The sequence below is a fragment of the Spinacia oleracea genome, chromosome 1 (genome assembly GCF_020520425.1).
Source record: "Spinacia oleracea cultivar Varoflay chromosome 1, BTI_SOV_V1, whole genome shotgun sequence".
Classification (NCBI taxonomy): Eukaryota; Viridiplantae; Streptophyta; class Magnoliopsida; order Caryophyllales; family Amaranthaceae; genus Spinacia; species Spinacia oleracea.
In genome coordinates this window covers 90,835,059-90,847,565 of record NC_079487.1, presented here as the reverse complement: position 1 = coordinate 90,847,565, position 12,507 = coordinate 90,835,059, and the positions used below count along the sequence as shown (strand labels likewise).

General features: G+C 39.2%; 1 protein-coding gene across 1 annotated transcript; it reads left to right on the top strand.

Moving 5' to 3' along the window:
- The first annotated feature begins 2,147 nt into the window (after positions 1 to 2,147).
- LOC110791921 (uncharacterized) lies at positions 2,148 to 3,092 on the top strand. Its single transcript, XM_021996689.2, has one exon. It carries the CDS (start codon positions 2,148 to 2,150, stop codon positions 3,090 to 3,092), a length of 945 nt encoding a protein of 314 aa, XP_021852381.2.
- The last annotated feature ends 9,415 nt before the right edge of the window (positions 3,093 to 12,507 follow it).

The window sequence follows — 12,507 nt, the reverse complement described above, 5'->3', positions numbered from 1 at the left end:
CCTGGTAATAAAAAAATTGTATTGTATGACCTTGTCCAATTTTGTCACAAACCCCTTTACCAAACCTCATATAGTCATATAGTATGGGTAGGGGTGTCAAATTGGGTCATCGGTTCGGTTCCGGTTCGGATTCATCGGTTTCGGTTGAAACCGGTTCATTTTGCTATCAGTTCGGTTCGGTTTGGGTTGAAAAATTAACGGTTCGGTTCGGGTTCGAGTTATGTGGTACGGGTTCATATCGGGTAGGGTTCGTATCCGGTCGGGTTTGTATCGGGTCGGGTTCATATCGGGTCGGGTTCATATTTGGTCGGTTCATAAACGGGTTAAGTCGGGTTCACATCGGGTCGGGTTCATATCGGGTCGGGTTCATATCGGTTCGGGTCGGTTTGTAGTCGAGCCAGGTTAATTCGGTTCGGTTTGTTAACGGGTTTAACCGGATTGTAATCGGGTCGGGTTCATGTTTAGTCAGATCAATTCGGATACAAATTACAAACAATGTCGAGTTATTACTAAAATCACATTTTTCAATACGTTTATACTATAATATCTACATTATTAAAGCAAAGTGATAGGTAAAATAGGCCATATAATTTGATTACGTGATTTATAACTAATGTTTTTCTTTTTTGACGAACAACTAATGTAGTAATGTTCACTATCCAATTAATTTCATAAACTTAATTAAGAAAAGTCAGTCAATGTATTCCGTTTCTTTTTTATCTTCCAGTTTGGAGTTTTGGGTGGAAATTAAGAAACTGAAATCTTTTAATGATTGGGTGTAAGAGTAATGATTGGGTGTAAGAGATTGGTATTTGTGAATAAAGTAAGGAGAGAGAAAACATTAAACAAATAAGGAAAATTGAGATATTTTATTAAATTAATGGGAAAATCAGAAAATCTGTTACAAAGAGGGACCACTTTTGTTGAGTTGGGGACCTCAACACCAAAAAGGGACCAATCAGAATTCAGTATTCTCAAACACACGGATCAACATACAATGGATCAACAGTTTCATCATTTTTTCCCCCAAAACTTTTGAGGGAAATTTCCCTCCAAAACGAAATTTAGGATTTCCCTCCAACTAAAAAAACAGAGTACACGTATAAAAGAGTTCTTGTTTTGCAAACATAAATACAACTTGACAAAACTTCCAACTTCAATCTCTGACATCACTTGGCTTCCAAAAAAAAAACCATGGCTTCAGATCAAGACGATGATGAATTCCTCGGATTTTCAGACGATGAAGGTGATGGTTCCAACACGGATTCTGACTCGGGGGACGAAGGAGTTGCTGTTGAAGATGATGCAGTGCCCTTAAATGCTCATCAATACGGGGACATGGAGCAATTTCAGCAAGTACCAGATTTAAATGAACTGGCACAAGACTTTCCAAATGAAGATGGGACAGCATCAGCAAACTCATAGGTTGTTCCACATTTATTTGATTTAAACACCCCTCAAATAGATGAGTCAGAAACATCTCCATACCATCAAACAACAACTCCTATTAACATCTATACTATATATTAAAAGGTGTTCGTAAGAAAGTCTACAATGCCACGTGGTACTCTCCTCTTTCAATACACATGTTATCCACATATATTCTAAAATCTCAAAATTAGAAACACATATACAGCTTATACAAGATTCGAACCCGTGACCACTTGATTCAAATGCAAAGACTTATCCACTTGGCCATGTCATGCTACATGTTATTTCTTTGAAATTGAAATGTAATAAGTGATGATTAAATCAATAATTTAATAAGAGTAGTAGTTAATTGTGAATTTTTTTTTGCAAAAGACATAATTAAAGTAATCCAAGTAATAACTCGGGGCATCGCCCGAGCCCAAAAACTAGTTGGTCATCATAAGCCGGGGAAGCCAAGGTTAACTGTTGGATTGAAGTTGGAAATTTTGATTTTCCTGCTACGTAGGAAAAAAAAACCAGGTTTAGAGAAACTCTTCAAGGGGACAATCAAAGAGGCAGCAATCAAGTATGATTACACTCCAAGAACAATCGGAAGCATATGGAACAAAGCTAGGAGACAGAAGGAAGCAATGCAAACATATGATATGTCCACCAACTTTCACAAATGTGGCAGAAAAAGAAAAGAAGTACCATATGAACAAATTGTAGCGATTGCAATGGGGGACAGAACATGCATTATAGATCTTGCAAGGATGCTTAATTTGAGCCCGACAACAGTTTGGAGATTAATCAAGAGAAAGGTGTTAAAGGCTCACTCAAGTCCCTTATGTCCCGGTATTTCAGAAACTTGCAAGATGACAAGAATGAGATGGGTACTTAGATTAATTATGGATTACTCAATACCACACGACCCAACATATTATGGCATGTATGACTTCATTCACATAGATGAAAAATGGTTTTTCCTAACACAGAAAAGTCAAAGAGTATATCTTGCAAACAATGAACCAAAGCCACACAGAATTGGAAAGTCAAAAACAAAAATCCCTAAGTTTATGTTCATGGCAGCAGTAGCAAGGCCAAGATGGGGTGATGATGGCAATTGTGAGTTTGATGGCAAATTGGGTATTTTTCCATTCACAAATTCAGTTGCAGCTAAAAGAACATCAAAGAACAAAGTGAAGGGGACAATAGAAACCAAGCCAGTGAAGTCAGTGAATCAAATAGCAACAAGGGACATGATGATCAACAAGTTAATTCCAGCCATCAAAGAGAAATGGCCACCTCATGTCGGGGAAAAGGTGATCTACATAATTCAAGACAACGCAAAAGCACACATATTGCAATCTGATCTAGAGTGGCAACAACACTACAAACAAGATGAGTTTACTTTTGTATTAACTCAACAACCAGCAAACAGTCCAGATTGTAACATATTGGATTTGGGGTTTTTTAGGTCAATACAATCACTCATGCATAAGAAAATGCCAAAGACAGTGGAAGATTTAAGTGGAGCAGTGATGGACTCTTACAAAGAACTTCATCCAAAGACATTGTCTAATGTGTGGATGACACTCCAATATGTGGGAAATGAAATTCTAAAACACAAGGAGACAATAACTACCAACTTCCACACAACAAGAAAAAAAATTAGAGGATGAAGGCAATCTGCCAGAACAAGTGAAGGCACCAATATGGGCAGTGAATGAGTGCACACAACTCTATGAAGAATGGAAAGAAAATCAATGAAGCAAGGGGCAAAAGATAGGTAACTTTTTGTGTTTTGGGGACATGTTTTGAAAGTAACACGAATATTTAAAATGTCACTTTTGTGGGCTTGAATGTAAGCATTACATGTAGGCAAAACATTTTGTAAGTATCAAACATTTTGGAAAGTTCAATGAATGAAATCAATGTTATTAATCAGTTCAATGAAAAAGGCAAACACCACACTACGATCTCAGAATGTCCCCAAGCATCACCGACACAAACCCTATCCACTAACACTTAGCTCCTGAAAAGCATCAATGATGCTAATGGCGCATGAGTGTTAATGGATAGATGGGTTTGAGTCTCGGCGAATGATGACTCATCATAGATCAAACAAAACAAAGAACAAGGCAGCAATGATGACTCATCAATAATGTAGTTATTCAATCTCAGTTTCAAACAGGAAGATAAAAAAGTAATGGAGGGAGTACATGTGAAAGCACATAAAAGGGACAATAAACAACACAACAAACAAGACGTAAATTGATTTTCCGATCTAATGTCAGTTTGTATGTGAAGGAAACGATTCGTTTCTTACCACATTAAAACTGGAAAAAGATCGGAAAAAAAGGAGGAATAAGTATTGATCTCAGAATGTCCCCAAGCATCATAGTTACAAATCCAAACTACAAACACTTAGCGCCTGAAAAGTATATCAAAAGACATACTAATGGCCGCATGAGTGGTTGTAGTTATTTGTGTTAGGTTATGATACATATGATAATACATAAATCATGCGGAAACAACCATTAAGCCAGGAATACATATTATTTACACATAATCATATAGCATAATTTAGATGCATACTTTTTGTTGCGTGCCTTCCCTAGCTGCGCCCGAACCGAACAAGAACAAGTCTTTAGGACTCCAAGTGTCGTCCCTCCGTAGATAGTCCACAGCACGTCCGGATCCGCCTTAAGATTGACCAACTAGAATCGCCCTTAAGGTACTAGAATTTTCGGCACTCTTAGGTAAGAAATATGGCTGAATTTTTCTCTCAAAACTCACTTTGAATACTTGAATTAATCTCTGAAAATATGTGACCCTAGGCACGTATTTATAGAGTTATGGAAAGGGAATTGGAATCCTAGTAGGATACGAATTAATTAAACTTAGAATCCTACAAGAACTCTAATTAATTAATTTATCCTTTTAGGAATAGGATTTTAATCACATACTAATTCTAATAGTTTTAGGAATCGTGCATGAACACACGGCAGCCACGATGGGCCGCCCATGCGTGTGCGTGCGAGCAGCAGCCCACGCAGCGAGGCCATGGCCTTGGCGCGCGCTGGGCCTGCCTTGCGGTGGGCCTGGGCGCTGCCTTGGCTGGGTGCGCATTTGGCTGGGCGCGCGTTTGGCTTGCTGGGCGATGGCCCAACTTCGTGCTGGGCCTTCGTCCGGCAGGCCTCGTCCGATGCTAATTCGTACGATACGATTCCGATTAAATTCCCGGTTCCGGAATTCATTTCCGATACGAACAATATTTAATATTTCTGATTCCGGAATCAATTTCCGTTTCGAACAAATATTTAATATTTCCGTTTCCGGAATTATTTTCCGATTCCGATAATATTTCCGATTCTGACAATATTTCCGTTTCCGGCAATATTTCCGATTCTGGTAATATTTCCATTTCCGATAATATTTTCCGATACGTACCATGTTTCCGTTTCCGGCAACATCTACGACTTGGATAATATTTATATTTCCGATACGATCCATATTTCCGTTTCCGGCAATATCATCGTTTCCGGAGTATTCATTTCTTGCCTGTGACGATCTCAGCTCCCACTGAAACCAAGATCCGTCGATTCCGAATATCCATAGATGGAGTATCTAATGCCATTAAATACTTGATCCGTTTACGTACTATTTGTGTGACCCTACGGGTTCAGTCAAGAGTAAGCTGTGGATTAATATCATTAATTCCACTTGAACTGAAGCGGCCTCTAGCTAGGCATTCAGCTCACTTGATCTCACTGAATTATTAACTTGTTAATTAATACTGAACCGCATTTATTAGACTTAACATAGAATGCATACTTGGACCAAGGGCATTATTTCCTTCAGTCTCCCACTTGTCCTTAGGGACAAGTGTGCATTTCCTAATTCCTTTGTCGCTCGATGCTTGCTCTTGAACATAAGGTAAGAGTTGTCATCCTTATTGTGTCCAGAGGTGTTCCTCGGTTTCAGAGTTCAACTGATCAAATAAACAGATAATCATAGCCTATGATTCATCCGAGCACGGCCATGCATTTCACAGTTTCTAGCTCTCCGAGTGGCCTTGTACAACTTTTAAGCATCTCATCCCGATTTATGGGAGGAAAATCCCAATCTTGTGATCTTGAGATTTAGACTTCGTTTGATAGGTGATTACCTGAGCGTTGCCTTTATAGCCTCCTTTTACGGTGCGACGGTTGGTCAACGTCAAAGCAACCAGTTCTCAAACAAGTAATCTCAAATCACTCAGGTATTGAGGATTTAGTGTCTAATAATTTAATGAAATTTACTTATGACAGACTTTCATCTCTTACAGTAAAGTTTCATAGGTCTTGTCCGATACTAGTCTTCCCAAAGTAAGTATCTATGCAAATGATTATTGCATTGCCATGTCCACATAGTTCAAGAAACAGAACTACTAGTCATCTTGCATTCTAGTCGTCTAACGTTTTCTATGCGTCCAATTTTATAGAAAACTCCGACTAGGGACCATTTTCAACCTTTGACATTCAAGTTCACTTGATAGACATTTCTTAGTCACAGGACTGGTCCTGACAGTCTATCTTGAATATATCGTCAAATTGAAGGGACTCATCATTTAATAAACCACAAATTAAATGGAAAAATGAATTCTTTTCATTTATTGTGAATGATTAACCAATAATGTTTTACAAAGATTTAAACTCTAAAACTTCAAAACATTAAACAGAGACATCAAAGCCATTCTCCAATATGCTTGATTCCCATAGCTGCAGTGTGCGAGTTGTGCTTCGCCTGCGGCAGAGGTTTAGTTAATGGATCTGATATGTTGTCATCAGTTCCAATTTTGCTTATCTCGACTTCTTTTCTTTCAACGAACTCTCGTAGAAGGTGAAATCTACGAAGTACATGCTTGAGTCTCTGGTGGTGTCTAGGCTCTTTTGCCTGTGCAATAGCTCCGTTATTGTCACAATACAGGGCTATTGGTCCTTTAATGGAGGGGACTACACCAAGTTCTCCTATGAACTTCCTTAGCCATATAGCTTCCTTTGCTGCTTCATGTGCAGCAATGTACTCCGCTTCAGTTGTAGAATCCGCAATGGTGCTTTGCTTAGCACTTTTCCAGCTTACTGCTCCTCCGTTGAGGCAGAAGACAAACCCAGACTGTGATCTGAAATCATCTTTGTCGGTTTGGAAACTTGCGTCCGTATAGCCTTTAACAATTAATTCATCATCTCCACCATAGACCAGGAAGTCATCTTTGTGCCTTTTCAGGTACTTCAGAATGTTCTTGGCAGTTGTCCAATGCGCCTCTCCTGGGTCTGACTGGTATCTGCTCGTAGCACTGAGTGCGTACGCAACATCCGGGCGTGTACATATCATAGCATACATTATTGAACCAATCAATGATGCATATGGAATCCCATTCATTCGTCTACGCTCATCAAGTGTTTTTGGGCACTGAGTCTTGCTTAGAGTCATTCCATGAGACATGGGTAGGTAGCCTCGCTTGGAGTCCGTCATCTTGAACCTATCAAGCACCTTATTGATATAAGTGCTTTGACTAAGTCCAATCATCCTTTTAGATCTATCTCTGTAAATCTTGATGCCCAATATGTACTGTGCTTCTCCTAGATCCTTCATCGAAAAACATTTCCCAAGCCAAATCTTGACAGAGTTCAACATAGGAATGTCATTTCCGATAAGTAATATGTCGTCGACATATAATACTAGGAAAGCAATTTTGCTCCCACTGACCTTCTTGTATACACAAGATTCGTCTGCGTTCTTGATGAAACCAAAGTCACTGACTGCTTCATCAAAACGTATATTCCAGCTCCTGGATGCCTGCTTCAATCCGTAGATTGACTTCTTTAGCTTGCATACCTTTTTAGCATTCTTTGGATCCTCAAAACCTTCAGGCTGTGTCATAAACACAGTTTCTGTTAAAATGCCGTTTAAGAAAGCAGTTTTGACATCCATCTGCCATATTTCGTAATCGTAATATGCAGCGATTGCTAACATTATCCGAATAGACTTTAGCATTGCAACTGGTGAAAAGGTTTCATCGTAATCCACACCGTGGACTTGCCTGTAACCTTTTGCAACCAATCTAGCTTTGAAAACTTCAAGTTTCCCATCCTTGTCCTTTTTCAGTTTGAAAACCCATTTGCTTCCAATGGCTTGGTAGCCATCTGGCAAATCGACCAAATCCCATACTTGGTTTTCAGACATGGAGTCTAATTCAGATTGCATGGCTTCTTGCCATTGCTTGGAGCTAGGGCTCGTCATAGCTTGTTTGTAAGTCGCAGGTTCATCACTTTCAAGTAATAGAACGTCATAGCTCTCGTTCGTCAAAATACCTAAGTACCTTTCCGGTTGAGATCTATATCTTTGCGATCTACGCGGGGTAACATTTCTAGATTGACCATGATTCTCACCAGATTCTTCTAAAGATCTCTGAGTTTCATCCTGAATGTCATTTTGAGCATTCTCTAGAGTTTGTTGTTCGACTCGAATTTCTTCGAGGTCTACTTTTCTCCCACTTGTCATTTCGGAAATGTGATCTTTCTCCAAAAAGACACCATCTCGAGCAACAAACACTTTGTTCTCAGATGTATTGTAGAAGTAATACCCCTTTGTTTCCTTTGGATAGCCCACAAGGATACATTTGTCAGATTTTGGATGAAGTTTGTCTGAAATTAATCGTTTGACGTATACTTCACATCCCCAAATCTTAAGAAAAGACACATTTGGAGGCTTCCCAAACCGTAATTCGTATGGAGTCTTTTCGACAGCTTTAGACGGAGCTCTATTTATAGTGAGTGCAGCTGTATTTAGTGCATGTCCCCAAAATTCTAATGGAAGTTCGGCCTGACCCATCATTGACCTGACCATGTCTAGCAAGGTTCTGTTCCTCCGTTCTGACACACCGTTCCATTGTGGTGTTCCTGGAGGAGTCAATTCTGATAGAATTCCACATTCTTTCAGATGGTCATCAAATTCATAGCTCAGATATTCACCGCCTCTATCAGACCGCAGTGCCTTAATCTTCTTGCCTAATTGATTCTCTACTTCACTCTGAAATTCCTTGAATTTGTCAAAGGATTCAGACTTATGCTTCATTAGGTAGACATAACCATACCTACTGAAGTCATTAGTGAAAGTGATAAAGTAGCTGAAACCACCTCTAGCATTTGTACTCATTGGTCCACATACATCTGTATGGATTAAACCCAATAGTTCATTTGCTCTTTCTCCAACTTTAGAGAAAGGTTGCTTTGTCATTTTGCCAAGTAAACATGATTCGCATTTACCATAATCCTCTAAGTCAAATGGTTCTAGAATTCCTTTCTTTTGAAGTCTTTCTAAGCGTTTCAAGTTTATATGGCCTAATCGACAATGCCACAGATAGGTGAGATCTGAATCATCCTTTTTGGCCTTTTTGGTATTTATGTTATATACTTGTTTGTCGTGATCTAATAAATAAAGTCCATTGACTAATCTAGCAGATCCATAAAACATCTCTTTAAAATAAAACGAACAACTATTGTCTTTTATTAAAAAGGAAAATCCCTTAGCATCTAAGCAAGAAACTGAAATGATGTTTTTAGTAAGACTTGGAACATGGAAACATTCTTCCAGTTCCAAAACTAGCCCGGAGGGCAACGACAAATAGTAAGTTCCTACAGCTAATGCAGCAATCCGTGCTCCATTTCCCACTCGTAGGTCGACTTCACCCTTGCTTAACTTTCTACTTCTTCTTAGTCCCTGTGGATTGGAACATAAGTGTGAGCCACAACCTGTATCTAATACCCAAGAAGTTGAATTAGCAAGTATACAGTCTATAACGAAAATACCTGAAGATGGAACGACTGTTCCGTTCTTCTGATCTTCCTTTAGCTTCAAGCAATCTCTCTTCCAATGCCCCTTCTTCTTGCAGTAGAAGCATTCGGATTCAGAAGTGGGTTGACTGACCTTCCTCTTTACAGATTTGGCGCCAGTTTGCTTAGTTGGGCTGGCCTTGTTGCCACCTTTCTTAGCATTCCTCTTCTTTCCAGATTTCTTGAACTTGCCCCCACGCACCATAAGCACATCCTGCTTATCACTTTTGAGCGTCTTTTCAGCGGTCTTCAGCATACCGTGAAGCTCAGTGAGCGTTTTGTCCAGACTATTCATACTGTAGTTCAGTTTGAACTGATCATACCCGCTATGAAGAGAATGGAGGATGGTGTCTATAGCCATTTCCTGAGAAAACTGCTGATCCAGCCGACTCATATTCTCAATGAGTCCAATCATTTTGAGAACATGTGGACTTACGGGCTCGCCTTTCTTAAGCTTGGTCTCAAGAATTTGCCTATGAGTCTCGAATCTTTCGACTCGAGCCAGATCTTGGAACATGTTCTTCAACTCACTGATGATTGTGAAAGCATCTGAGTTGATGAACGTTTTCTGCAGATCCGCACTCATGGTGGCGAGCATTAGACATTTCACATCCTTGTTGGCATCAATCCAACGATTGAGGGCTGCCTGAGTGACCCCGTCGCCTGCGGCTTCGGGCATCGCCTCATCTAGGACATACTCCTTTTCTTCCTGCATAAGAACTATTTGCAAGTTCCTTTGCTAGTCAAGGAAGTTTTTCCCGTTCAACTTCTCCTTTTCGAGAATTGATCGAATGTTGAATGAATTGTTGTTTGCCATATTAAAAACTACAATTGAAAAGAATAAACAAATAAATAATCATTCACAATTTCTCTTAATAAACTTAAATTCTAGCATACATGCATAATTCAATGTTTATTAAGCATTTTATTTAAGTTATGTGTTCCGGCAGGTGTGAATAAAATGATTCCAAGATCCTAAAATCATTGAAGAACTAAGCACAGTTTGTCGACTTAATCCTAGAACATCTTAGGTAAGCAAAAGCCTTTTGCTAATAGTCTAGAAACTATTCTTGGTTGATAGGTACGTCTAAGAACTTATTAGGTAAACCTATCGATTTTGCCACGACATAAAAGGACTCCTTACTTATATCGTTGAGTTTCACCAAAACTAACATGTACTCACAATTATTTGTGTACCTTGCCCCTTTAGGACCAATAAGTAACACCTCGCTGAGCGAAAAACTATTACTAGATTGATGTAAAGGATATCCAAGCAAGTGTATATTTTGGCATGGCACCTTTTAACTCAATTTTTAAGTTTGGAACTTAAGGCTCTTACTATGTTGGTTAGATTTTAAGTGAACTAAAATCCTTAATCATGCAACATAATCAAGCTTTTGATCTCATGCATTTTAAGACATATTTAAAAGCAAAAAATAACTTAAACACATGCATAAGATAAATGTGATCTAGTATGGCCCGACTTCATCTTGAAGCTTTGACTTCAAAGTCCGTCTTGAAAATCTCCGTGGGAGGCACCATTTTCTTCAAATAGGATAAGCTATAACTAATTACAACTATTTGATGGTACGCAGACCATATTTGAATTGAAAAATAACTTTGGTACTTTAGACCAATTACATTCAAATTAATGGTACGCAGACCATATTTTCTATCCTATTTGGGCCATACTAGTCACTTCATAACCTGCAAAACAGTACATATACAATATATACCATTCACCCATTCATTATCATGAATGGCCCACATAGCTGGTTAGTAAAACACATTATGCATCACGTAAACATTTGCAGCAATTAATCAAGGGCACCAATAATCTACCAATTATTCAGTCCTTATTAATTCTAATCAAGTTGTTTTAACCTTAAGGATTTGTAGACCTAATCAAGAGATTTATGACTAAAAGGGCTCCCACTTAAACCAATAAATTCATATGCTTTACTAATTTTAAACATAAAAATGTATTTCAAGTCTAACCGGAAACATACAAATTTAATTAAAATTTAAAGCTCATATAAATTTATAATTGAATCCAAAAAGTTTAATTTAATTTCAGTCGTATTTAAATTAATTCATGATTTTAATTTTAGTAAAATAATTAGAATAAATAAAATGTATTATAATTACAATATTCAAAATTAAAATCCAAGAAAATAATTTAAATTATTAATTTTAAAATTAATTAAAATTACGTAAACTGAAAAATTTCAGATTAAACATTCAAAACGATTTAATCGTAACGCAAACACCCTACGCATCGCACGCCCATGGGCCGCACGCACACAGCCATCGCTGGCCATGTGCGCGCAGCCCATGCGCTCGTCGCATAGCTGCTGCATCTACCATCGCAAGCCATCGCACGCTATGGTGCTCGCTGCGCGCGCGCCAGCGCTCGACGCACGCGAGCCATCGCTCGCTGTGCGCGCTCGCCAGCGCTCGCTGCGCGTGCTCCATCGCTCGCTGTGCGCGCGAGCCATCGCTCGCTGTGCGCGCGAGCCATCGCTCGCTGTGCGCGCGAGCCATCGCTCGCTGTGCGCGCGAGCCATCGCTCGCTGTGCGCGCGATCAATCGTTGGGCGCAGCGCTCGTGGCACGCGAGCTTGCGCTCGCTGCGCGCGAGGCAGTGCGCGTCGTGGCGCAGCTCGCTTGCTGCCCACACGCGACTGCCTTGGCTTGCCTTTCGCCCATGCCCATTCGTCCATAGCTCGTGGCCCACGACACAAGGCAGGGCTGCTGCCTTGTGCTCGTGCACCATGCCTTGCTCATTGCATTCGTGCCGCACGGGCGACGAGCTCCCTTGCTCGTCGTCGCATGCCCGCACTATACAACACCCCTTAAGGGTAACACGAAGCGTCCATTGCTTTGTGCGTGCAAGTTATATGAACGAATCGCATAAAAAATTTAAAATTTATATTTAAAATTAATGACAAATTAATAAATAATATTAATTTCATAATTTTAGGGCGAAAAATCGAAAATTTATTATTCAATTGATTTCCGATTGTCTTGGATTCAAGTCAAGGTCATAAAAATTTAAAATTTATCATAAATTTACAATTTTTATGGTGGTTTTTAATCATAGGTTTCTAATTAAATTATAATTAATTATGAAAATCAAATTAATTCTAAATTATTCTAATTTTCAACAAATTAATCATAATTACAAATTAGATTGCATAATTAACAAGGCTAGGCATTCA